Raw genomic sequence first — 27,876 nt, forward strand, 5'->3', positions numbered from 1 at the left:
TCACCAAGGCCCTGTATAATTGCAACAACACATCCCTGCTCCTGTACTCAAAACCTCTCACAATGAAGGCTAACATACCATTTGCCTTCTTTACTGCCTGCTGTACCTGCATGCTTACCTTCAGTGACTGGTGCACAAGGACACCTAGGTCCCACTGCACACTCCCCTCTCCCAATTTACAGCCATTTACAGGACCTCTGATGACAGAAGGTGGAATTAGAATTCAATAAAAAATCTGGAATTAAAAGTCTAATGAAACCATGAAATCATTGTCGATTGTCGTAAAAACCCATCAGCTTCACTAACGTCGCTTAGGGAAGGAAATCTGTCCTCCGTACTCGGTCTGACCTACATGTGACTCCAGAGCCACAACAATGGGGGTTAATACTTAAGTGTCCTCAGGGATGGGCAATAAATGCTGATCCCAGGAATGAATAAAAAACCTCTGGGAATGGGAACATTCCAGTAGCACGGGAACGTGGCAACAGAAGAGCCCAGGAGCACCCCTAGCAGCTGTGACTTGCCAGTAAGGAGGCAGATGGATGGGTGGGATGCACCTGGTTTTGGGGACACCTGGGGTTCCAAGTGAATAATGTTGAGAGCGGGTTACTCAACACTGCTGACAGGACTGTCAAGTGGAACTGAGTTCAGGACTGCACAGAGTTAACCAGATCTTCGCCATTGTACTGCACAGAGTTAACCAGATCTTCTCCATTGTACTGCACAGAGTTAACCAGATCTTCTCCATTGTGAGCTGACATGTTGTATTTCTGAATTAACAGGAGGGGATTACACCAGCCAGAGGAAAAACTGGCCTCAGCCCCTTTGTGAAAGTAACAGATTACTCCTCATCAAGTGATGAGATTGGTAGTACAGATGAAGATGATGATCTGGGTTATAACCAAGCAGCGTCAATAGCAGCTAGGTCAAGGTATGTGACCATCTTGTATAAAGGGCAGCTCGGCTCTTGGCTCTGGGTTCAAAGATTATAGGTTTTAAGCCACACTCCAGGCCTTGAATTGGATTGTCTGTGCAGTTCAAAGCCAGGGAAGTGCAATGCTACCAGAGGTGACCCGAGCCAATCGCAATGAATGCCAGAATTTGGAGAAAGAGCAAGGGTAACACCTCTAATCGGATTGATCTTCCAAAGAACATAAGAACATAAGAAATAGGAGCAGGAGTAGGCCATCTAGCCCTTCGAGCCTGCCCCGCCATTCAACAAGATCATGGCTGATCTGAAGTGGATCAGTTCCATTTTCCTGCTTTCTCCCCATAACCCTTAATTCCCTTGTCTATCAGAAACCTATCTACCTGTGACGTAAATATATTCAGTGAGGTAGCCTCCACCACTTCAACGGGCAGAGAATTCCAGAGACTCACCACCCTTTGAGTGAAGAAGTTCCTCCTCAACTCTGATCTAAACTGCCCCCCTGCCCTCCTTATTTTGAGGCTGTGCCCTCTAGTTCTGCTATCCTTTCTAAGCGGGAAGAATCTCTCTACCTCTACCCTATCTATCCCCTTCATTATCTTATATGTCTCTATTAGATCCCCCCTCAGCCTTCTAAACTCTAACGAGTACAGACCCAGTCTATTCAATCTCTCTTCATAGGCCAACCCCCTCATCTCCGGTATCAGCCTAGTGAACCTTCTCTGCACTCCCTCCAAGGCCAATATATCCTTCCACAAATGCAGCGACCAAAACTGCACACAGTACTCTAGCTGCGGCCTCACCAGTACCCTGTACAGTTGCTGCAAGAAGGGTTGGCACAAGCTGAATGGGCCAAAAGGTCACTTTCAGCGCTGCCTGATTCAATGTTCCACCTCACAATTTTGGTTAAGGATCCCCGGCTCCTCATAGACCATGAGATTTACAGTAAGAAGTCTCGCAACACCAGGTTAAAGTCCAACAGATTTATCTGGAATCATGAGTTTTCAGAGCGCTGCTCCTTCATCACTCACCTGATGAAGGAGCAGTGCTCCAAAAGCTCGTGATTCCAAATAGACCTGTTGGATTTTAACCTGATATTGTGAGAGTTCTGACTGTGCCCACCCCAGTCCAACGCCGGCATCTCCAGTTCAGGAAATTCTTAGGCAGACGATTGCCTCCCTCTGACTGCTCCCTGAAAATTGCCTCACTCAAGAGAATTGAAATTGAGCACCGCGCGTCAACGAAGCTCGTTGATGAAAAATTCATTACGGAGGCGTGAAGATGTACAATTTGGACCTCAGATCCCGCATCTCCCCAGCCTGCCCACAACACCCCCACTCCATGTCAGAATTAAATACAGATCTTGTCAGCAAATATATGGGAATATCGTGAGACACTCTGAGCTCAGCAAATTGTGTAACTTCACTCTGACAATTCCCAGCACTGATGCACACCGGTGGATTAGCAGTCCATAAAGTAAGTGCCAGTTGTAACATCTAGTGCAGAACCTGGATGATTAAGCTGTAGTGCTCTTACAGAGAAAAAATTCAGCACCGTCTGAGTTTTACTGCAACATTATTTGTCGGAGTCCACAGTTTATGACCATTAGCATCAGCAACAGTGACCTTTAGGAAGAAAAAAATTACAGTTCCCATTAGACTTACTTTTACATCAGATTATACTTTTCCCCCCTACTAAGCAAGTTTAATGATGTGGATCTAAAAACATTTTTTTTTTAAAACTCGTACTTCCTTGTAAGTGCTTAACAAGTCCCCTCTGGTTGGAGATTGATGAATCCCTGTGGAGAATTGTTGGCTTTAAGGCACTGTTGTATAAAACCTAAAAAAAATCCTTTCAATTTGCACTTTCTCCACAGTCAAGCACGTAATTGCACCGTCTGAGATAACTCTTTACTGATTAACTCTTTGAGAGCTGTAGTGCAGACCAAGTAACAAGTCTGGTGGCACACTGCTGGCCCACAGCGCCAGGGATCTGGGTTTAATTCCAGTTTGGGTGATTCTGTGTAGAGTTTGCAATTCTCCCCATATCTGCGTGGTTTTCCTCTGGGTGCTCCGGTTTCCGGAGCAGGTTAGACAAATTGACCATGCTGAATTGCCCTTTAGTATCCAAAATCATAGAAGTGCTACAGTGCAGAAGGAGGCCACTCAGCCCATTGAGTCTGCACTGACCACAATCCCTCTTTCCATAACACCACATATTTACCCTACTAATCCCTCTGACGCTAGTGTCAATTTATCATGGCCAATCCACCTAACCCACACATCTTTGGGCTGTGGGAGGAAACTGGAGCACCTGGAGGAAACCCAGACAGACATGGGGAGAATGTGCAAACTCCACACAGACAGTGACCTGAGGCTGGAATTGAACCTGAGTCCCTGGCACTGTGAGGCAGCTTTGCTAACCACTGTGCCACTGGTAGGTTAGAGGGAATAGTGAGGTAAATAAGTGGGGTTACAGGGATAGGATCTGGGTAAGATGCTCTGTCGGAGAGTCGGTGCAGACTCGATGGGCTGAATGGCCTGCTTGTGCATTATAGGGATGCTACCGATGACTTGAGGTTTCTTGTTCAATTCCTTCAGTATACTTTTAATAATCATCTTTAAACTTTGCCTTCATCGGCCAGGGAATCGATTATAAAAGTTGGCAAGTTATGTAACAGTTATGTAAGATGTTGGTTAGGCCGTATTTAGAATACTGTGTCCAAGTCTGGTCTCCACACTACCAAAAGGATGGGATGGCTTTGGACAGAGTACAGAAAAGGTTTGCCAGGGCATTGCCTGGTATGGAGGGTATTAGCTGTGAGGAGAGATTGAATAAACTGGGATTGTTCTCCCTGGAAAGATGGAGGCTGAAGGATAGAAGTTTATAAAATTATGAGGAACATAGATAAGGTGAACTGTTGGAAGCTTTTTCCCAGGGCAGAAATAACAATCACAAGGGGACACAAATTCAAAGTAAGAGGTGGGAAAGGTTCAGTAGAGATGTCCGGGGGAAGTTTTTTACACAGGGCATGACTGGGGCCTGGAATACACTGCCAGGTGAGGTGGTTGAGGCAGATGCATTAGCGACATTTAAGACTTGTCTGGATAGGCACATGGACAGGTGGGGAATAGACGGATACAGGAGGTTGGTCTAGAACAAAGAGCAAAGAAAATTACAGCACAGGAATGGGCCCTTCGGCCTCCAAGCCTACACTGACCATGCTGCCTGCCTGAACTAAAACCCCCGACCTTTCCGGGGATCATTTCTCTCTATTCCCACCCTATTCATGTCTTTATCAAAACACCACTTCAAAGTCACTACTGTTTCAGCTTCCACTACCTCCCCCAGCAACTAGTTCCAGGCAGCCACCACCCTCTGTGTAAAAAACTTGCCTTTACATCTCCTTTAAGCCTTGTCCCTCGCACCTTAAATGCCCCCTAGTAATTGACTCTTCCACCTTGGGAAAAAGCTTCTGACTATCCACTATTTCCATGCTCCTCATAATCTTGTAGACTTCTATCAGGTCTCCCCTCAAGCTCCGTTGTTCCAGTGAGAACAAACCAAGTTTCTCCAAACCTCCCCTCATAGCGAATGCCCTCCGTACCAGACAACATCCCGTCTAGTTAGGACAATGTGATCGACACAGGCTTGGTGGGCCTAAAGGCCTGTTCCTGTGCTGTACTGTTCTTTGTGCTTTGTTTTTGATTGGAAATTTGAATAGAGATGATGTACAGGGGTACGGGAAAAGGCTGGAGAACAGCACTAAGCCATAATGTTCGTTTGGAGAGCCAGCACCGAGATGATGGGCTGAATTACCTCCAATTGCCCCGCAATCAATCTGTGATTCCGTGAAATGATTTGATGCAAAAGTATGTGATTTGGAAGCTGCAAGTCATTGGATTGTCTGGAAAAAGATGAAATTATCTTACAGGACACAGTTTGGGGAAATCCTGCAAGGGTCATGAACTGCCAGGAATCAGATTGGATATCAATGGCATGGTAGCACAGCGGTTAGCACTGCAGTCTCACAGTGCCAGGGACCCAGGTTCAATTCCAGCTTTGGATCACAATCTGTGTGGAGTTCGCACATTCTCCCTGTGTCTGCGTGGGGTTCCTCCAGTTTCCTCCCACAGTCTAAAGATGTGCAGTTTAGGTTGATTGGCCGTGCTAAATTTCCCATTACTGTCAGGGGGATTAGCAGGATAAATATTGAGGGAAACTGGACAAGGCAGGATTGTTGTCAGTGGTGGCTCGATGGGCCGAATGGCCTCCTTCTGCACTGTAGGGATGCTATGATTCTAAGTTACAAAAGCAATTTGGATATATACTCAATACAGAAACATTTGCAGGACAGAGAAGGAGAGTGAGAATAATTGGTGACTTTTTGCAATGGGCTGAATGGCCTCCTTCTGTAGGATTCTGTGACTGTTCAAGTTTCAGCATTGCAGGAGGCCATTTGACCCATCATGCCTGGGCTAGCCTCTTTGCCCCGTGCTGAGCTAGTTGCCCAGTTTCTTACTCCTGCCTGAAATGCTTATTGAGTCATCCTTTAATGGACACAATGGTACGTGCCACTCAACAGGAATTTTAGCGTGCTGACTACTGCCACAGCCAGAAGCCAACAATCACTTCAACTACCGGTCTCCTCCTGGTGAAGTTCAAACCCATCTGCCTCTTCTGTGATTTAATCCGCTGCATCTTGAGCTGTGAAAACGAGAATCCAGATTGGCTGACCTTACTGCTGCCTCCATATCAGTGTCCAGCCGTGAGAAAACTGCAACTCCCTGCAGCTTATTTTAAAACTTTTTTTTGCCTTTCTCTCTTTCCACAGGCAAACGGCCAAGCTAAGTAATGGCGAGAGGGAATGTGCAAGCGTCTGTAGTGCAGATGGTATCGAGTTGCAGCCTCACAGCGCCTTGAATGAGGAAAAGGTATTATCCTGTTTCTGTCTAACAGGAGGAAAAGGAGGTCACGAACATAACCTTCATGAAATGACTTGTCTGAGCAGATAAGAATAGCAGTGACAATATGGTCACTGCCACAAGGTGGCAGTGTGACTGGAAGACAACCCAACAGGCTGACAAGATTTAACAAGAGTAGACCTGCTTCTCTGCCTGTGCACATACATCCTTTCCTCTCAAATTAATACATACATTTTTAATTTTATACCTTTGACTGATCTATACTCATGAGGGTTAAGAGTGCCATTGTTGGTGAATGGGGTTAGCACTGCAGCCTCTAACTAATCCCTCTAACCTACGCATCCTGGGAGTCTAAGGGGCAATTTAGCATGGCCAATCCACCTAACCTGCACATCTTTGGACTGTGCGAGGAAATCCACACAGACAGTGACCCAAGCTGGGAATCATACCTGGTCCCTGGCATTGTGAGGAAGCAGTGCTAACCCATGTGCCAAAATGCCACCTTTGTGCTGAAATATTGTGCTGGGTGTGCAAGGTTGGCACTTATTGCCCAGCCATGGGTGTCCTTGAGGTGATAATGCCCTTTTTCTTGAACCGCAGTACATGTGACAGAGGCAGAGTTCAGTTAGGTAGAGAGTTCAAAAATCTTGATCGTGCGATTGTGAAGCAGTCAAACACAGACCTGACCCGCTGAATCAGAGCTAATGTTCTTTCCATGAACCTGTTGTCCAATTATCGGTGGGAGAGGCCGTGATTTTAGGAGGTGCTGCCAGAAGAAGAGCAGCACAGTGCTTAGCACTGCTGCCTCACAGCATCAGGGATCCAGGTTCAATTCCGGATTGGGTCCTGAATGTGTGGAGTTTGCATGTTCTCCCCACGTCTGCATGGGTTTCCTCCGGGTGCTCCGGTTTCCTCCCACAGTCCAAAGGTGTGCAGATTAGATGGATTGGCCATGCTAAATTGCCCCTTAGTGTCCCAAGATGTCTAGGTTAGATGGATTGGACTTGGTAAGCGTGTGGGGTTACAGGGATAGGGTGGGGGAAAGGGTCTGGGTAGGATACTCTGTCAAAGAGATTTGGTGCAGACTCGATGGGCTGAATTGCCTCTTTGTGCACTGCAGGGATTCTATGATTTGAATCTATTAAGTCTTGACGAGTTTCTGTAGCGTACTCTCTAAGTAACACCCGTTATAAATGCAGTGTGCCAGTGATGGAGGAAATAAATGTTTAATAATTGGTCCAAGGATCTACTGCATCGCATTACAAAATCAAATCGCAAATCTATTTTGGCATAAATGAGCAGCTTACAGAGCACCCTTACATTTGTGTGTATCCGTGTCTTATTAAAAGTTTGAATAATTAATGCAGAGACATTCGCTTGACCTGGCAATGTAACCATAGCACAATTGATTTGAGGTAATCCTTTCCAGCCTATAACTCTAAGCTGGTGGGTTTGATGCCTGTGGAAGATTTTGATTTGATTTGATTTATTATTGTCACATGTATTAATGTACAATGAGAAGTATTGTTTCTTGTGTGCTATGCAGACAAAGCATATCATTCATAGAGAAAGAAGCGAGAGAGTGCAGAATGTAGTGTTACAGTAATAGCGAGGGTGTGGAAAAAGATCAACTTAAAGGAAGGTAGGTCCATTCAAATGTCTGACAGCAGCAGGGAAGAAGCTGTCCTTGAGTCAGTTGGTACGTGACCTCAGACTTTTGTATCTTTTTCCTGATGGAAGAAGGTGGAAGAGAGAATGTCCGGGGTGCAAAGAGTCCTTAATTATGCTGGCTGTTTTTCCAAGGCAGCGGGAAGACAAGAGTCAATGGATGGCAGGCTAGTTTAAGTGATGGACTAAACTACATTCATGACCTTTTAGAGGATAGGATCCCATTGTCAGGAGTGTTGTCAGCTACCAATACTGCTTTGTGTTTCTTGAAGATCGGGTTGAGTGTGCGGAAGTCAGTCAACCACTGAAGTTTTATTTTGTTCTCTTGTTAATGTGTTTGTTGTTTCCGAACAGAATGTGGCAGGGCAGAAGTGTAGCAGACAGCAGGAGTGTGCAGGTGGCCCCAGTGTGATTCAGGATCTCCCAGACCTCCTTCAGCAAGGCCACTCTCCAAACACCTCAGCCAGTCAGCAGGGATCGGAACAAACCCCTCAGCCACTTCACAAGACTGCAACTAACCAGGCATGTTTTACAAAGAGCGATACAACTGCCCCGTGTGATATCAGCCACTGGTGATAGACAGAAATTTACGTGGGCTCCTCCCTAACTCGTAATGCAATCTGTAGCTTATGTAAAATGACATCAGTCGCATAAAAAGCTACTAGATAAATGGCACTCAAATTCTCAAAAAATATTTTTGTTTATTTAATCTGAAATGATTTACCTGTCTGAATTTGTTTTTAATTTTTCATGGGATCAGACTATCTCGGGCAAAATCAACATTTGTTGCCCATCCCTAATTGCCCATGAGAAGGCAAGATTGTAAGTAGTTCTAATATGTGTGTACCTGTAATATGTATCATATGTGTAAGTTGCTCCACTCTTTGTATGATTGCCATTCTGTTAAAACACAGAAAACGTTGCTCTGCTGTCTATCCCTTCCCCACAAATTGATAAAAAGCATAGTCAAAAAGATAGGGCCTGTATAATAGAAGTTACAGTAATATAATCCATCCTGGAAGCCTTCTGGGACTATAACATTTTCTGTTGCAACATACGGAACTACACAGTAAATGTTTGGTCAGGGTAATAAATTGGGAATTGGGACAAATTACACAAAGATCTCTGCAATCTCCAATTTTTCCTTCAGCAGACTTTTGCACTTATTGATGTAACACACCTGAATACCTGTTTTGAGAGTTTTCTGAATTCTATTCTTCCGCCAAGCCAATTCCCGGTCTCTCATGCCCAGCCAGCGAGAATGGAGAATTTGGCACTCAGCCGAGAATTCCGGCCTTAGTTTCCCTTCCTGCTTGCTTGCTCTTCTCTGCTCTCCTCCAATTCTGGAGGAATTACCTTCTTTCTCTCTCCTCTTCTGCTTATTTTAATCATGCCTTTGGTCTTAACCTCTGGAATGCCCTCTGTTAATCCCTCTACCTAAGATGGGCTTTAAAATCTATTTCCCTGTTGAAGCATTTGAGCACATTTCATAAATTTTTCACATATAACCCGGTATTGATATAGGTTTTGATAATACACCTGTGGCATGTTTTTACTAGCTGAAGTTGTTCTTGGATGCTCAAAGCACCTGGGCGAGATGCTAGGGTCATTATGATTGAATTCCAACATGTGGGCATGTTACAAGTTTTCTTTGCTCTTGTTTTCAGAATCAGTTGGCTGAAAGTCTGCATCCAAAATGTAGCTCTTCATCTTCTTCTTCTTCCTTCACACCATTCATCGACCCCAGGCTCCTCCAGATCTCCCCTTCCAGTCCTCCAGGGGTACCCGGTATGTGAGAGTAGTTCAGAGATATTGGAAGTGACGCGGTCGAAGTGAATAAAACCTTAATGCCCACGTTGTGCCTCGTCTCTCCCTACTATTCAGCCTGCAGTAAATCTGAGCCATTCCGACGAGACAACGCGAGGAAGGGATCCGTAGTAAACGTCAATCCGACAAATATACGACCACAGAGCGATACTCCGGAAATCCGCAAGTACAAGAAGAAATTTAACGCAGAGATATTATGTGCTGCTTTATGGGGTAAGATATGGCTGAGATTTGTCTTAGCTCAGGACAGATCATTCTGCGCGTGGCCAATGACGTTATTTACTGCTGATAAAGAGGGTTGGAACAGTTGTGCTTTCCTTGTGAAAATAGATGAAAAGACCAAAGAAGGTTAAAGAGAGGAGCGAAAGAACATGCACTTATTTATACCCAACAACGTTTATTTATATGTGAGAAATAGGAACAGGAGTAGGCTGTTTGATCCCTCGAGCCTGCTCCGCCATTCAAAAAGGTCTGATAACTCCACATTACTGCCTGCCCGTGCCCTCCACCACCTCTCCCCCACCCCCCTGCCCCTAACCCCTCCATTGTCAGGTCTTCCTAAAACTGAGACCTGGGACAAAACCAAGTGGGGGGGCGGGGGGGTGTGATTCTCCCAGCCCACTGTACTCTCTGGCAGTGCAGCTGGCCAGGAGACGTAAGCAGAGACCAGGTAATGGGCTTCACTCTGGGTGCCACAGCCTTCACTCGTTTCCAGGCTACTGGATTTCCGATGTTATCAGCTCCACACCAGCAATCGGCATGGAACTGGATAAATTATATAAACCAACATTTACATCTTATTAGTGGACCTGAGACTGAAGTCTCCAGGACTGCTAGCCTCTATCCCCTGGCCAGGACTGTTTCACTCCAGCAGGGTTTACAACAGTTCACCACTAATGGGGAGCTGGCAGCCCGATCCCGCTGGAGTGAAGGGGGGCCAGGGAGGCACCCAGACGGTCGGGAGTAAGGGGAGGGGTTCCCACGGGCGTTACCAGCTTGGCATTGAGCAGTGTTAAGGGGGAAGGGCCAGAGGGGCCGGGGCCTGCTGGTGGGGCCTCTGGGCGCAATTGATGGGGGTGGAGGGGGTCCCGCTGCCTTTCTGCACTCGGGATCGGGGGCAGAAAGAAGGTGGACAATGACTGGGAGATGGGGGTGTCGCACACTCAGCGATGGGGGGGTTGCTGTGTTGGCCAGCAATTGGGCGGCCAGCAGGGTGGGGCTACTGTTCATGTGCCCATCTCCACTATGACAGATTGGCACACGCGCAGTGGCCCACTCAGCGCTATGCTGCCGGCTTCTCAGCAGGCATAGGCCCGACCCACTGATTTACATTGCTATTCACGCCAGTGCATTGTGTTAGGTACATTGATCCGAACAGGCGCCAGACTGTGGCGACTAGGGGAATTTCACAGTAACTTCATTGCAGTGTTAATGTCAGCCTTTCTTGTGACTAGTAAATAAACTTCTTTATTGCACTCTGTAGTGGGAGATTCATTTTGAAAATTGCGCTGAGCAAAGCAGCAGGGTTTACTCCAGTTTTTTATGCAAATTTGAGAGATTTTCACTGTTTTTCCATGCAATTTCCTGATGCTACAACTTCAGGGGAGAAGCCTAACATCTCTCTGTGGTTTAATCGCCTCCACTGGACTCTCGAGCATTTTCGGCACGGTGGGCGCTCCTCATTGTGGGAAAACTGGAGAAACTTTCCCCAAAGTTAACAGTAGAGATTTCTGTCTTATGCAATAAGATGCATCCAGTCATAGATTTTAAGTCTCCTATCTCTTGTCAAGTCCCATTCGCCCATCACTCTTGCGCTCCCTGACCTACATTATTCCCAACTCATCAACGTAAAACATTCATCCTTAGCCTGGCTCTGTGAGGCTGCAGTGCGAACCACTGTGCCACCCTACGTACATAAGATCCTGAATGGTATTAAGAAACTGGATATTGGAGGGATGTTTCCTCTTGTGGGTGAGTCCAGGATTGGGGGACACAGTTTGAAAATTATAGGGTCAGACTTGTAGGACAGAGATGAGGAGAATCTTTGTCTTGGAGGGTTATACGATTTTGGAACTCTCTGCCTCAGAAGGCAGTGGAAGCAGGATCAGTCAATATTTTTAGGATAGGGGCAGGTTGATTCTTGTTAGGCAAGGGAATCAAAGGTCATTGGGGGTAGATGGGGAATGTGGAACTCAACACAAAGAGATCAGCCATGACCTTATTGAACTGTTGAGCAGGCTTGAGGGGCTCAAATGCTCCTATTGCGTATGATGCTCAACAAAGGCTCCAAACAGGTGGATGTAACAAATAACCTTGGCGTGATTTGGAGAAGATTTCAAAGGTTTCTTCATATCTTTGTGATTATTCTTTCCTCAACCAAATCACCAAGATTGGACTTTTAGCCCTTTGCTATTTTTGGGATCTTGCTGTGTACAGATTGGCTGTCGCATGCGCCCCTATAACTTCACTTCAAGGATATGAGTAACTTTGGGGTACCGCAAGGGCTTAATTGTTGGAATATAAATCTAAGTTCTTCCCGTTTTACAACTCAGGAGGGGAAGACGGAAAGCTCTTTCCTTTCACTGGTTAATTGAATTGGTAATCATTTTCTGTCCAAGCAGTTTAATGCGTTCCAGATCTCATTGTGTGAAACCCACAAGATGCTGCAGTTATTCAGTGTTCCCCTAAACTCTCTTGAACTTTCCAGGTGTCAATCTGCTGGTGGGCACAGAGAATGGGCTCTGGTTCCTGGACAGGAGTGGACAAGGCAAGGTTTATTCCCTGATTACTCGAAGGCGCTTCCAACAGATGGACGTTCTGGAAGGACTGAATGTGCTTATTACTATATCAGGTTGGAATATTTTCAAACTCAATCTCTGTTTTACTGACTCCATCCAGATCAGTCGATGCTGTTGATTAAACTTGTGGATTTGTCCTGCTCACCAAGTTTGAATTTGAATATTTCAAAAATAGCAACCTTGATTAATAAGGGGATCAGGGGTTGTGGGGAAAAGGCAGGAGAATGGGGATGAGAAAAGTATCAGCCATGATTCAATGGTGGAGCAGACACGATGGGCCGAATGGCCTAATTCTGCTCATGTGTCTTATGGTCATATTAAGTTGATCTTTCTCTACACTCTAGCTATGACTGTAATACTACATTCTGCATCTATTCCTTTCTTCTTCCCTATGTACTCTATGAATGGTATGTTTTGTCTGTATAGCGCGCAAGAAACAATACTTCTCACTGTATACCAATACATGTGACAATAATAAATCAAACCAAAATGTGGAGCATTGGGCCGGAATTTTGCCGTCCCGCCCACCACGGGAATCGGAGTGGGCAAGGGGTGGACCATGGAAAGGCCTCGGGTGGGATTTTACAGTTTCAGGATGAGTGAGGCCGTAAAATCCCACCATTAAGGTTAGGGTTAGTGTTAGAGCACGTGGAGAGCATGAGGGATATAGTCCAACACGGGTCTGACCATCTCACCTTTGAATGATAGTAAGAACATTACTTGAACCAAAAGGACATTTTTTCCAATTTATCCATAAGATTGTATAGTCTCCTTGTAGTAGAGATGAGTGTTGCTGAAAGAAGAGGCATGTTATCAGGCACTCATCAGGACAGAACTGGAAGAAAATCAAATCTCAAAGGGAATGGCAATTTATACTGTATAGGAAAGGGTGCTGATTGGTTGGCAAGTTAGCAAAATAACTTATACCATCATAAAGATGTCAATCATTCAAAGCAGAAACTCCAGTTCAGTCTGTGAAAACAGTCTCCTACTAAGCGATTCCATTAGTGAATCTTGGAGTTCAGCCAAGCATTCATAATGAAACCAAACTGTATCAACAGAGACCAATGGCCAGACAGCTGCAATCTTGCACATATATCCCATGCCAGAACCAGGAATGTGAGCTGGTGGGTCCTGGAATCAGGTCCCAGCTGCTATTTTTGAAGGCCTCTGGAGTTGGCCTGACTCTGCAAAATTCCAATCCAGAATCTTTGTGGTTTCAAGTTTGATTCAAAGACTTGAGCAAATAAATCAAAAAAACCTGACACGCCATCGTGGTAGTGAGGGAGTGCTGCATTGTCAGGGATGCTAAAGTTTTTGGATGAGATTTTAAATTGAGGCCCCAGCTGCCCTCTCAGGTAGACGTAAGATATTCCATGGCGCCATTCTAAGCACAGCAAGAGTTACCCCCAGTGTGCTGGACAATATTAATCCCTCAAACAAACATATTGGGCAGGATTTTACTGCCTCGCTCAAACAAGACTAGAAGTTCATGCCTGAGTTAAGTGGACATTTCCACTGCCCACCCCTCACCCGCTCTGATTTCACGGCTGGCGGGGCGGTAGAATTCTGAAGATTATTTTGGGCATTGTCAAATTGATTTCTTTTGGAGCTTGCCATGCAGAAATTGGTTGCCCTGTTTCTTGCATTAGAAAGATGACTACACCTCAGAAATGATTCATTGATCGCTGTGATAATGAAAGGTGCTGCATAAAGTCAATTATTTCTTGATAAGAATATAAGACATAGGAACAGGAGTGGGTCACTCAGCCCCTCAATCATCCTCTACCATTCGCTAACATTGTGGCTGATCTGCCGTAGCTCTGTTTTCTCACCTGCCTCCCATAGCTCTTAACTCCCTTTGTCAGTTAAAAATCCCTCAATCTCAGCCTTGAATATAAGAACAAAGAGCAAAGAAAATTACAGCACAGGAACAGGCCCTTCGGCCTGCACTGACCATACTGCCCCACTGAAGAAAAAGCCTTTATGCTTCCGGGGACTATATCCCTCCATTCCCATCCTATTCATGTATTTGGACAGACACCCCTTAACAATCACCATTGTATCTGCTTCCACTATCTCCACTGGTAGCGAGTTCCAGGAACCCGCTACCTTCTGTGTTAAAAACTTGTCTTGTACATCTCCTTTAAACATATGCCCTCTAATAATTGCCTCTTCCGTCCTGGGGAAAAATCTTCTGACTATCCACTCTGTCCACGCTCCTCATAATCTTTTGGACTGCTATCGGGTCGCCCCTCAACCTCCATCGTTCCAGTGAGAACAAACCAAGTTTCTCCAATCTCTCATCATAGCTAATGCCCTCCATACCAGGCAACATCCTGGTAAATCTTTTTAGTACCCTCTCCAAACCTCTATAACCTTCCGGAAGTGTGGCGATCAGAATTGAACACTATAATACAAGTGTGGCCAAGCTAAGGTTCTATGAAGCTGCAACATAACTTGCCAGTTTTTAAACTCAGTGCCCTGGCTGATGAAGGCAAGCATGCCCTATGCCTTCTTGACTACCTTCTCTACCTGAGTTGTCACTTTCAGTGACCTGTGTACCTGTACACCCAGATCCCTCTACCTATCAATACTCTTAAGGGTACTGCCATTAACGGTATATTTCCCAGCAACCCAGCTTCCACTGCTTTCTGTGAAAGACAATTGCAAACACTAACAACTTCTCAAAGAAGCAATTTCTCCACAAATTTGTCTCAAATGGGAAACTTTTTGTTTTGAAACTATTCCCGCTATTTCTAGATTCCCCATGAGAGGAAACATCCTCTCAGCATCTACCCCTACCTTTACATCCTCCACCGTACAATTATGACTCAATTTTTCTTCCATTACAGGTTATCTTCCACTAATATGTTAAACATCATCTGCCAATCTTCTACTGATGAACAATTCGATTTTTTTTAAGTTTTAAGATTATTTAGTAGTGTCACAAGTAGGCTTACATTAACACTGCAATGAAGTTACTGTGAAAATCCCCTAGTCTCCATATTCCGGCGCCTGCTTCGGTACACTGAGGGAGAATTTAGCGCGGCCCATGGGCCTGACCAGCACGTCTTTCGGATTGTGGGAGGAAACTGGAGCACCTGGAGGAAACCCACGCAGAATGTGCAGACTCTGTACAGACATTGATCCCGGGTCCCTGCTGCTGTGAGGCAGCAGTGCTAACTGTGCCATACTGTAGTTCAATATCTTCCTCTCGTGCCCCGTGATTCATATCACTGTTTCTCATGAATTCCTTTGCTTTAAGTCCTTTAAGTCCCTCTGGAAGTGGAGTCTTGATGATATTAAAATGTGTAAATCCACATGACTTACTTCCATCAAGAAAGGGCATGTTGCCACACTCATCTCTAGTGAATGCTTTATAGAGGTAATCATCTAAATGTATTAGCTATCTGCTTGACTTCAATTAGATTCCCCATTGGAAATTCTTTGACTTTCTCTTTCGTATTCTGCTACTGAGAGAATTTTTTTTTTGCTCTGTGTTGGCGTATTCAGTTACATTCACTTTCTTCGTCCATCAATCACCCTTTTCACATGTTCTGAAACGTCCTCTATTATTCCCAAGGAAATTTCTCACCTTTCTTTCTGTTTGGCATGTGTCTCATCCCCACATTTCACTATCGTCTGTAAATTTTGGTGACTTTCTGTTGTGTTTCTGAATCTAAAATGTCAATGTGAATTAGGAACAAAAGGGATAGCCCTGTCCTCTGAAGGAGTCCAGTTAGTTCCGCCCCTACCTGCGGCCCCTCACACAGGCATCACCAGCCCTCCCCCCCTACCCCCAAACAAATGGAGATGGGGCGTAGTGGTAATATTACTGGAGCAATCCAGAGATTAAAGCCTGGGATATGGATTCAAATCCCACTGGGCGAAGTTTCAATTCAGTAAAGAAATCCAGGTCCTGGTCTCAGGAATGGTGACCACCTTGTGGTGCAGTGAGGAGCATTCCTCCTTCTGAACTAGAAGCTCTGGGTTCAAGTCCCACCCCAGGACTTGATGGCCAAGGAAGGTGCATTCATAACACAGTCAAACAGGTTGAAATTTAACTCGCGAATCCTTCCAAAAACGCCAGTAACTGAGAGTACAAGTGGGAAAGACACCTGGTCAGCCATGCTTGATGTGGAAAGGCGCCCCTCAAGCTATATGCTCCTGGTGACAGACCAGCAACCTGTCCCGGGAATTACTAGCTATGGAAACAGATGAAAGTCTGCCTTAGTGCACCACTGGATATGAGAAGAGAATTGGAATTGTTACGGTTCGGGTCAGAAACTCCAAAGTGTTTTATGGAGCTCATCTGGATTACAAGTTTTGTATCTTGAACTTGGCTAGGATAAGCATGATATGTTTCACTTCATATATGATTCAAATGACCCACTAGGGAGCTTTTATCAAAGTTTATTTAAGAGTATAGTTAACATGAATGAAAAGAAAATTAGCAATAATTTTTATCAATTACAACCAAAAACAAAACAACAATGATAATGTATAATCTTTAATGAATATGTCTAAGATGTTTCAATCAAACCAAAACCTTCCATAGACAAAGCCCTTTAACAAGTTCAGCAAGGTCTAATGCTCACGTGTTACTGGAATTGAGTTCTTTGGCTGGATAATTGAAAACTCTCAGTCTTCTAAGTTCCAATAGTCCTCCTGTCACACCCAGAACAGTTTAAAGTCAGAACACCTTCCCAGAACCAGAGGTAAACTCTGATCAAGACACCAACATCAGATTTTCCACTCTAGGATGGCAAGACCTGATAACCAGCAGAATTTCCAAATACAACAGGGAGGGAGAGAAACACTTCTGTTCAGCTTGCTGCCACTTCTAAAAAAACCTACAGCTCAGAACTGAAAATGAAAAAGCTCCTGCCAACCAGTTTTCCTCCTAACAATGCAGGGTCATAAAAATCAATCTCAGAAAGTACCTGAAGCCCGCACTGAGGCTGCTTAAGGAGCAATACTTGGACTCTCTTGTAGACAACCCAGCAACAATGACGTCAGCTAAGGCTGTGAGCTACAGAGAACTTTTTTTTTTAAATGCTTAAAGATACACTGACATCACAGAATGGTGACCGTGACAGCTACGATTGATGATTGTAAAACCCATCTGACAGGACATCTGCCGTCCCTGCCTGGCCTGGCCCATATGTGACTCCAAATCCACAGCAGTGCGGCTAACTTTTATCTGCCCTCTGAAATGTCCGAACAAGCCATTCGATTAGGGGTGTGCAACAATTGCTGGCCTTGTCAGTGATGTCGACATCCCATGAAAGAGTAAAAATACAAGAACCAGCTGCCTTCTTGTTTCCTGAGGTCGATTCCTTACCCACATCCCTTATTTGCAGTTTCAATAACAACCTTTTAAAGGGACTGTTTCGAAAAGCTGCGTGGAAGTTTAAGCAGACCACATTGAATGGTTTTCCGCTGTGAATTTGGAATGTAACTTCCTCTTAAAATCAAGGAAGTTTGACCCGATGGGGCCTCCCTGTTCTGTAGTCATGTTAGCTGTTCCTTAACTTACCATTACCTCACAGATAGTCCTCACATTATTTTCTGAAAACTGAGTCATTAACTTCCCAATTACTGGCGAAAGATTGATGCGACCGTCACTTCCTGTATTGTGTTTACCCTCTTCCTGGGGATAACTGTGCTGGAATATTCAAGCCGGTCGGGTATTCCAGTCCTGCTGCAGGTTTCACAGTGGTGAGGGCCACGTTTTTAATGGGAAACCCCACTGGCTATGGTGGGATCAGAAGATCTCACTGCTGGCCAATTTGCAGGCCGCCTCCCATCGCCACAATGCCTGCAGCGGAATGTGTGAAAATTCCCACTCAGTTTTTCTCTTGTTCTGACGGCAGGTTCCAATTTTCAGTGACTATGTCATGTTAATGATGTCCTCCTCAGTCCTGGTGCTCAGAGATTCATATCACTCTTCCCAACAATACCCTTTGCTTTGAGCCCTTAAACTACCTATGGATACGCAGTCCTGACGATATTAAAATTGTAAATCTACATGACTCATTCCCATCAAGAGAGGGTATGTTGCCACACTCATCTCTAATGAATCCTTTATGGAGGTAATCTTCTAAATCACAGAATTGTTACGGTGCAGAAGGAGGCCATTTGGCCCATTGCATCTGCACATGCTCCCCAATGAGCATCTTGACTTGGCGCCATTCCCTATACCCCTGTCCATTGTTTCTATTCAAATAATCATCTAATGCGCTGTTGAATGCCTCACTTGAATCTGCTTCCACCACACTGCCAGGTAGTGCATTCTGGGCCTGAACCACTCGCTGTGTGAAAAACTTTTTTTCTCACATCACATTTGCTTCTTTTGCGAATCACCTTTAATCTGTGCCTTATCGTTATTGATTCTTTTACTGGGAATAGTTTCTCCCTCTCTACTCTGTCCAGCCCCCTCGTGATTTCGTACATCTCTATCAAATCTCCTCTTGGCATTCTTCTCTCCAAGGAGAACAGGCCCGACCTCTCCAATCTATCCTCACCACTGAAGTTTCTCATCCCTGGAACCATTCCTGTAAACCTCTTTTGCACTCTCTCCGATGTCTTCACATCCATCGTATAGTGTGGTATCCAGAACTGTACACAGTATTCCAGCTGAAGTCTAACTAATGTCTTGTATAAGTTCACCATAACCTCCTTACTCTTGTACTCAGTGCCCCTATTAACAAAGCCCAGAACACTATATGATTTACTAACTGCCCTCTCTATCTGTCCTGCCATCTCCAATGATCTATGCACACATACGTTCAGGTCACTTATATCATCTCCCCATGTTCTTCTTACCAAAATGCATCACCCACACCTCTCCACATTGAACTTCATCTGCCACCTATCTGCCCACTTCACCAACTTGTTTATGTCCTTTTGAAGTTCTACACTGTCCTCGCAGTTCCTATTTCCACATTTTGTACCATCCGCAAACTTTGAAATTGTCCCCTGTACACCAAGATCCAAGTCATTGAAATATATGTGAAAAAGAAAGGGTCCCAATACATGGGGACCCACTACAAATCTTCCTCCAGCCCACAAAATATCCATTAATTGTTACCCTCTGCTTCCTATTATTCAGCCATTTATTTTTGTTCATTTATGGGTCATGGGTTTCGCTGGCTGGCCAGCATTTATTGCCATCCCTAGTTGTTCTTGGCTAGGCCATTTCAGTGGGCAGATGAGAGTCAACCACATTGCTCTGGAGTTATATGTAGGCTAGCCAGGTAAGAATGGCAGATTTCCTTCCCTAAAGGACATTCGTGACCCAGATGGGTTTTTCTGACAATCGTTTCATCAGTAGATTCTCGACTCCAGATATTTTTTAATCAAATTCAAATTCCATCATCTGCCGTGGCGGGATCGGAACCCGGTCCCTAGAACATTAGTTGATTTTCTGGATTAATAGTGTAGCAATAATGCCACTTGGCCAATGCCTCCCCTTCAGTTTGCATATTACAACCATCGCTTTTATTTCATTAGCTATAAATGCCCCCACTGGTCTGTAGTGCAGAACTGTATCAAATGCCTTTTGAAGTGTAATAGCTACCTACTCAACTTCAATTAGATTCCCCATTGGAATCCTCTTTGACAATCTCCTTCACATTCTGGTGCTGGGAGAGTGTGTTTCTGCTGTTTTAGTCCCTTCAGTTACATTCATTTTCTTTGTCCATCAGATCATCTTGTCTCTCAAATGTCCTCTGCCGTTTCCAAGGAAACCCCTCACCTTCCTTTCTGTACGATGCGATGTATTTATCCTTCTTATTCCTGCTTATATTGATCCACTTGGGGGTCATGCATTTGAATCTGGTGAATTTAGTTGTGCATTGTGAACTGGAGCATAAATAATTTCCCTCTCTGTTTATCGTTCTAACCTTGCGCTTTTCTGGAGAGCCTGTTTGGAAATGTGTGGTGCACCGAATCCCAGATCATTTGGAACTTAATTGTGTTGTAATTGTAATTACCCATGGGTATGTTGAGTTCTATTTTCTGTGTGCTGTCAGAGTCACTTACCATTACAAGTGGAGCTGAGAGAAGTTTCTCCAGGCTTCCACAACGCACTCAAGCAGTGAAGCACTCACACTTTTACCAATTCTGACTCTAAGCCAATTGAACAATTCTTTTCTTAATCACTGCTCCAGCACAGTACTAATGGAGTGCTGCACTGTTGAAGGTTTGATTTGTTATTTATCACTGGCACATTTATTTTTTATTCATTTGTGGGACGTGGGCGTCGCTTCCTGGCCAAGAACTAATGTCCATCCCTAGTTGCCCGAGGGCAGTTGAGAGTCAACCACACATTGCTGTGTGGCTCTAGAACGATGTGGGTATGCCGGCGTTGGACTGGCGTAAACACAGTAAAAAGTCTGACAACACCAGGTTTTAGTCCAACCTATTTATTTGATAATATACTCACAAGCTTTCGAGGGGACCTGACGAAGAGGCAGTCCCCTCGAAAGCTTGTGAGTATATTATCAAATAAATAGGTTGGACTAAAACCTGGTGTTGTCAGACTTTTTACTGGCTCTAGAACCACATGGAGGCCAGACTGGGTGAGGACAGCAGAATTCCTCCCCTAAAGGACATTCAGTAGCTGGGATCAAAGATTTCTCTCTTCACTCACCTCTTGCAGTTTTGCAGAATATTTTTGTAACTGTAATCAGTTTTTCTGCCTGGGAGTCTGGCTGAAGGATAATGGGGAAGATGCCCTTTAGCAAAGGGCAACACAACAATCCAAAAGGGAGTGTAGCTGGTCACTAATATTCTGCTGAACCAGATGAGTTTTTCCGACAATCGACAATGGCTTCATGGTCATCAGTAGATTCTTAATTCCCAGATAGTTTTTGTTGAATTCAAATTCCACCATCTGCGGTGGTGGGATTCGAACCTGGGTTCCCCCAGAACAGTTTCTAGATTAATAATCTAGCGATAATACCACCAGGCCATCGCCTCCCACATGTAATGGCATACGGTGTGAAGTATTGTTTCTTGCATGCTATACAGACAAAGCATTCCATCCGTAAGGAAGGAAAGGAGGGAGTGCAGAATACAGTGCTACAGTCATAGTTGGGGTGTAGAGAAAGATCAACTTAATGCAAGGTAGGTCCATTCAAGCATATGATGGCAGCAGTGAAGAAGCTGTTTTTGAGTCGATTGGTACATGTCCTCAGATTTTTGTATCTTTTTCCCAATGGAAGAAGGTGGAAGAGAGTATGTCTGGGGTGCGTTGGATCCTTAAAAGTGCTGCCTTTTTGGATGGGATATTTAATCAAAGTGCCAGCCTCCTGCTAGGCCTCAGAGGCACCATTTTGAAGAAGAGCAAGGGAGTTCTCCTGGTGTTCTGGCCAATCTTTATCCCTCAATCGATACTAGAGAAACATCTCATCTGCTCATCACCACATTGCTGGTTGTGGAATCTTGCTGTGTGTAAAATGGCTGCCATGTTTCCTAAATTGCAATAGGGACAATACTTCAGAAGTATTTTGTTGGCTGGAAAGTCCTTCAAGACATCAGGGGCATGATCTTACCATCCGTTCACGCCATACTCCCGCTGCAGCGAAGATGGAGAATTTGGCGATGGACCAATCCTCCATTCACTGCAGCGGAATGGAAAACTCTTGCTGGTTGGAAAATTCCAGCCTTGATGTCGTGTGAATAGGGGCTAAGTCGGTTAGGACCATTTTCATTGGAGTCTGGAAGAGATCTCACAGAAACTGATAAAATTCGAGCAGGGTTAGACAGGGGAGATTCAGAAAGAATGTCCCGAATGTGGGGGAGTCCCAAACAAGGGGTCGTTGTTTGAGGATAGAGGGGTGAACCTTTTAGGACTGAAGTGAGGAGAAATTTCTTCACCCAGGGAGTGGTGAAAGAATGAAACTCACTACCACAGAAAGCAGATGAAGCCAAAATTTCAAGAAGAAATTAGTTGTAGCTCTAAAGAGATCGAGGGATGTAGGAGGAAGGGGAGGAATCAGGATAATTGATGAGCAGCCATGATCAAAATGAATGGCGGAGCAGTCTCAAAGGGCTGAATGGCCTCCTCCTGCTTCTAGTTTCTGTTTCTCTGAATAGTGCTATATAAATGCAAATCTTTCAAGCCTTTTTTTAAAGCTATTCTAAGCCAGTAGACCATGGCAAAGCTCTTGTGTTATTTTAGTTTACTTCCTGTTGGGTACGATTGCAGTCACAGTCCACTTCCTTTACCTTCCAGCTGTCTCTGACATATACAATGACACCCTCATTACATTTCTATTTTATCCTTCCCGAACAGACGCTACCTCTTGACGTTGTATTTGTCTCCATCTACTGGGGTAACCATGTCCCTGTTAGTCTCGTTATATCATCATTTACTGTTGCTCCCTAGTGCACTCTGCAGTTCAAGACTTTCTCCAAAAGGACTTTGAGAAGATGGAGTAAAGATTTGCCTCACCCCTTTACTTTTGGCATTTTAAATATGCCCCAAAAATGGCAACATTTACAGGGGCTAATTGAACCATTTATTTAGAACTACAATCTCAGCTATGAGTAAAATCACTTGAGACCTCTGGGGATGCGAAGGTTGCCCATCAAGTTGTGGCAGTGTGCACTGATTAAAGGCAATCGATTGACCACTTGGGGCCAGATTAGAGATGCTGCCGGGGTCTTACAACAGCCAGAAGGTCCCTGGCAGTGGCCTCCCAGCTGCTAGGCCGGAAGCCAACGAAGCCTCTTTTAACAGTTTCACACATTTTCCCAGGGTGCCTCCGTCTTGAGGCACCCACATACTTCCTTGCCAGCTGCAGCAGCACCCACAGTGGTTAGCACTGCTGCCTCACAGCACCCGGGGCCTGGGCTCGATTCCTGACTTGGGTCACTGTCTGTATGGAGTTTGCATGTTCTCCCCGAGACTACGTGGGTTGCCTCTAGGTGATCTGATTTCCTTCCACAGTCCAAAGATATGGAGGTTAGGTTGATAGGCCATGTTAAATTGCCCCTTAGTGTCAGGGAGACTAGCAGGGTGAATGGAGTTTTGGGGTTAGGACCTGGGTGGCATTGTGGTCTGTGCAGACTTGATGAGCAAATGCCTTACTGTGCACTGTCGAAATTCTAGGACTAAGATTCCTCCCTATGACTCCAAATGTTGCCAAAACCTGGATACACTATTTTCCCATGTGTTAGGTTTCTACTCATATTCATTCTTTTCTCAGAGTCCTTGGCTTCAGATCCCTTCTAGTGGCCAACCTTTCCTTCCTATCCTGCCCATTTCCCTGTATTTTTTTGTTCATTCATGGAACAGGGGTGTCACTGGCTGGCCAGCATTTATTGCCCACCCCTTGTTCACAGGGCAATTGAGAGTCAACCTTATTGCTGTGGCGCTGGGCTCACATGTCGGCCAGACCAGGTAAAGACGGCAGATTTCCTTCCCTACAGGACATTAGTGAACCAAATGGGTTTTTCCGACAATTTACAATGGTTTCATGGTCATCAGTAGATTCTTAATTCCAGATATACTTATTGGATTAAAATTCCACCATCAGCTGTGGCGGGATTTGAACCCGGGTCCCCAGAATATTAGCTGAGTTTCGAGATTAATAGCCTAGCGATAATTTCACTAGGCCATCACCTCCCCCAGTTGCCCTTTTTGTGTGATCCATGATACTTGCTTCCAAGCTCAACATTAATCTCACTCTTCCCATTACATTATGCTGCCTCTTATCCCGAAAATAATCAGAGGTATCTAAAAGAAAGAGTCCTATCAGTTACAGCACCTTATTTCTTAATTAAATGACCTTTTTTACCCATCTTTTGTTTGGCATTGCATACAGAATTTGGAGAGTCAATTTTCTTTTCCTCTCTTTGCCTGCCTAAACTTTTTTGACTTTCTTCGCTACATGACAGCAGTGAATGTGCCTCAGAGATAGTTCATTAGCTGAACAGTGCCTCAAGATATCCTGAGGTTATGACAGGAACTATATAAATACCAGACTTTCTGGTTTGTATTGCTTGACTTTTTCTTTCTCCTGACACCATCTAATCCCATCTGCCAGCACTTGGCCCATAGCCCTGAATGTTATGGTGTGCCAAGTGCCTCACTTTTCAAATGATGTGAGGCAACCCATCTCTACCAGTCTCTCAGGCAGCGCATTCCAGACCATCGCCACCCTCTGGCTGTGGTGAAGGCAAACTCGGGTGCACTAGAAACAACAACAAAAAAAGTTCTTGAGATTTTTCCTCATGTTCCCCCCTGCTCCTCGTCTTGAAGACATGTCCCCTCAGGACTGATCCTTCAACTAAGGGGAACAGCTTCTCCTTACCCACTCTGGCCATGATAAATTGCCCCTTAGTGGTCAGGGAGATTAGCGGGGTAAATCAGTGGGGTGGGGAGGGGGTATGGAGATGGGGCCTGGGTGGGACTGTTGTCAGTGCAGACTCAATGGGCAAAATGGCCTCCTCCTGTGCTGTAGGGCTTCTGTCATTGCTGCTAAACTTGTCAAATTCTGCAATACATATTCTCGCCACCTCTTTTAATCCTTTCATTTTACTCTGGTTACAAGAGAGCTTGCACTCTTCAAAACTTGAGACTTCATCCAATTAGCTGGGCTTCCAGTTTTAACTCCCCGCTGGTTGACCAGTGCTCCCAGATATTCAGGTTTTGTGACAGGTTCCTTCTCAAAGGGCAAGAAATTCTGGCACACCCAGAGATGCCCAAATACCATTCATGTATTTTTAAAATCTGATTCTCTGCCATAGCTTATCATCACCTGCTGCTTTTGGATTTGATTTAATTTGATTTGATTTGCTTTTGTCACACAGAAGTTTACAGCATGGAAACAGGCCCTTCGGCCCAACTTGTCCATGCCGCCCTTCTTTTTCTTTTAAATCCCTAAGCTAGTCCCAATTGCCCGTGTTTGGCCCATATCCCTCTATACTCATAGTACCCATGTAACTGTCTAAATGCTTTTTGAAAGGCAAAATTGTACCTGCCTCTATTTCTTCCTCTGGCAGCTTGTTTCAGGCACTCACCACTCTCTGTGTGAAAAAATTGCCCCTCTGGACCCTTTTGTATCTCTCCCCTCTCACTTTAAACATGTATTAGTATACAGTGAAAAGTATCATTTGTGCGCTGTGCAGTCAAGATGAGAGATCACACGACGCCTTGTTATAGTCCAACAGGTTTATTTGAAATGACAAGCTTTTCGGAGCACTACTCCTTCAGCAGGTGAGGGTGAAGATTTCACATAAACCTGTTGGAGTGTAACCTGGTGTCGTCTTATCCACCCCAGTCCAAACACTGGCATCTCCACATCACTATACAGACAAAGCATGATGATCATAGAGCACATTGGAGAGAAGGAAAGGAGAAGGTGCGGGACGCAGTGTTACCGTCATAGCTAGGGTGTAGAGAAAGATCAACTCAGTGCGAGGTAGGTCCATTCAAAAGCCTGATGGCAGCAGCGAAGAAGCTGTTCTTGAGTTGGTTGGTACATGACTTCAGACTTTTGTATCATCTTCCCGACGGAAGAAGGTGGAAGAGAGAATGTCCGGGAGAATTCATTTTGATATAAACTTTTAAGTAAGTCTTTAAAGGCAGAAGGTTAAAAGTTAAGAATGATTTCAGGGACTTTTTTCTGTTGTTTCTTGTGTGCCTCTATTTGTATTCATTAGGTTACAGAATCCATGGTTTCCAATATATCGGCACTACTGCTTTCTGACCAGCAGGTGGGGCTGCAAACCACTTAACCAACATCAGAGCCTTGTTCAGAAGCAAGAATAATCACACACAGCACAGGATTACAAACACTAACATTGCCATCTGGCCAAGTGATTACTGTTCATTCCTTACAGAGTCTGCAGGCAGCCTTACTGTGTAGCAGTTGACAGTTATCACTGTGATCATGCACAACTATGAAACGAAGGCCAGCAGATACATTCAGGTGAACCTGGGTGGTTGGAATCAGAATGAGTCTGGCCAAACTAGAACAGTGTTGACATTTGGAAACCCCAGGCTCAGCGGAAACTTGGTTAGTTAGTTGAAAGTAGACAGGTCAGCGACTCAGCTGTGGATCTTCACAGGGGAACCAGTAACTTGCCCCATTCTCTCCACCAGTGTCAGCTCACAGAGAGTCATAAAGCTGTCACGGTGCAGAATGAGACCATTCGGCCCATCGCATCTGCAATGGCCGAATGTCACGGCTTGGTGCCATTCCCCTGCCTTTTCCCCGCACCCCTGCATATTGTCTCTGTGCAAATAATCATCTAATGCCCTCTTCAGTACTTCAGTTGAACTTGCCTCCACCGCACTTCCAGACAGAACATTCCAGACCCCAACCACTCACTGGGTGAAAAAGATGTTCTCTCACATCACATTTGCTTCTTTTGCAAATCACCTTAAGTCTGTGTTCTCTCATTCTTGATCCTATTACGAGCAGAAAATATTTCTTCTTATCTACACTGCCCAGTCCCCATCAAAAGCCCCCTTAGCATTTCCTCAAAAATAAGGCAACCCTCACGAAGATATTCTGGATGTATTTTCTACAGCACCTCCAGGGGCAGCACCGTTGGGGCTTCCTCCTTTTTTCATTTGATTTGATTTGATTTATTATTGTCACATAAAATCATAGAATCCCTATAATGCAGAGGAGGTCATTATATTAACATACAGTAAAAAGTATTGTTTCTTGCGTGCCATACAGACAAAGCATACCGTTGATAGAGAAGGAAAGTAGAGGGTGCAGAATGTAGTGTTACTGTCTTGCAAGGCAGCCATCATAAAACTGCTCCATCCATAACGATGCCACACGGTGGCACTGTGGATAGCACTGCTGCCTCACAGCGCTAGGTTGATTTCCATATTTGGGTGACTGTGTGGAGTTTGTACGTTCTACAATACAATCCCTACAGTGCAGAAGGAGGCCATTTGGCCATATGAGTTTGCATCGACCCCAATCCCACCCAGGCGCTATTCCCGCAACCCTGCAAATTTACCCTGCCAATCCCCCTGACACTAGGGTCAACTTAGCACGGCCAATCAACCGAACCGGCACATCTTTGGACTGTGGGAGGAAACTGGAGCACCCGGAGGAAACCAACCCAGACATGGGGAGAATGTGCAAGCTCCACGCAGACCTGAGGCCAGAATTGAACCCGGGTCCCTGGCGCTGTGAGGCAGCCGTGCTAACCACTGTGCCACCGTGCCACCCTTTATGTATCTGTGATACGTGAAGAGGCCAGTCATTTCATTTCACAGGCGTTTCCCCGGTGAAGTCTCTCGGGGGGAAGAACCCGTTTTGAACTTGTCACATTGTTCCATTTGTAAGACGCAGACCAGCCTCGGGGCACGAGGGTTCATTGTTGTGATGTTCCACCCCACAGGGAAGAAGAACAAGCTGCGAGTTTACTACCTGTCGTGGCTCAGGAACAAGATCTTGCGCAATGATCCCGAGGTGGAGAAAAAGCAAGGCTGGGTCTCGGTTGGAGATTTGGAAGGCTGTGTTCACTATAAAGTGGGTAAGTACTGTGTTCACTGAAGATCATTTACTGGCCCAGAACGCTTTGGATTGTTGCCTTTCCTCTTTTGAAGACTTTTCTTGCCCGTCCAACCTTGAGCAACACTGATTGTGCTAAGTGAATCTCTATAACCATTGCTGGCCGCCCCAATGGAAATGGGCTCACTGTCCGAAATTCCTACTTTTGTAATATTTCATTCAACCATTGA

At 45.0% G+C, this 27,876-nt stretch overlaps 1 protein-coding gene across 1 annotated transcript in view; it reads left to right on the forward strand.

The window, feature by feature from the left end:
- The window catches only part of LOC145342331 (mitogen-activated protein kinase kinase kinase kinase 4), a 281,028-nt gene that overhangs the window by 199,489 nt on the left and 53,663 nt on the right, over positions 1 to 27,876 (forward strand). The window contains exons 19-25 of the mRNA XM_080187822.1: positions 783 to 931; positions 5,763 to 5,862; positions 7,876 to 8,043; positions 9,189 to 9,309; positions 9,406 to 9,561; positions 12,056 to 12,199; positions 27,534 to 27,668. Of these exons, the coding sequence (XP_080043948.1) occupies positions 783 to 931; positions 5,763 to 5,862; positions 7,876 to 8,043; positions 9,189 to 9,309; positions 9,406 to 9,561; positions 12,056 to 12,199; positions 27,534 to 27,668 (973 nt within the window). The remainder of the gene's footprint in view (positions 1 to 782; positions 932 to 5,762; positions 5,863 to 7,875; positions 8,044 to 9,188; positions 9,310 to 9,405; positions 9,562 to 12,055; positions 12,200 to 27,533; positions 27,669 to 27,876) is intronic.

The sequence above is a fragment of the Carcharhinus amblyrhynchos genome, chromosome 4 (assembly GCF_965287045.1).
Source record: "Carcharhinus amblyrhynchos chromosome 4, sCarAmb.v2.hapA, whole genome shotgun sequence".
Taxonomy (NCBI): domain Eukaryota; kingdom Metazoa; phylum Chordata; class Chondrichthyes; order Carcharhiniformes; family Carcharhinidae; genus Carcharhinus; species Carcharhinus amblyrhynchos.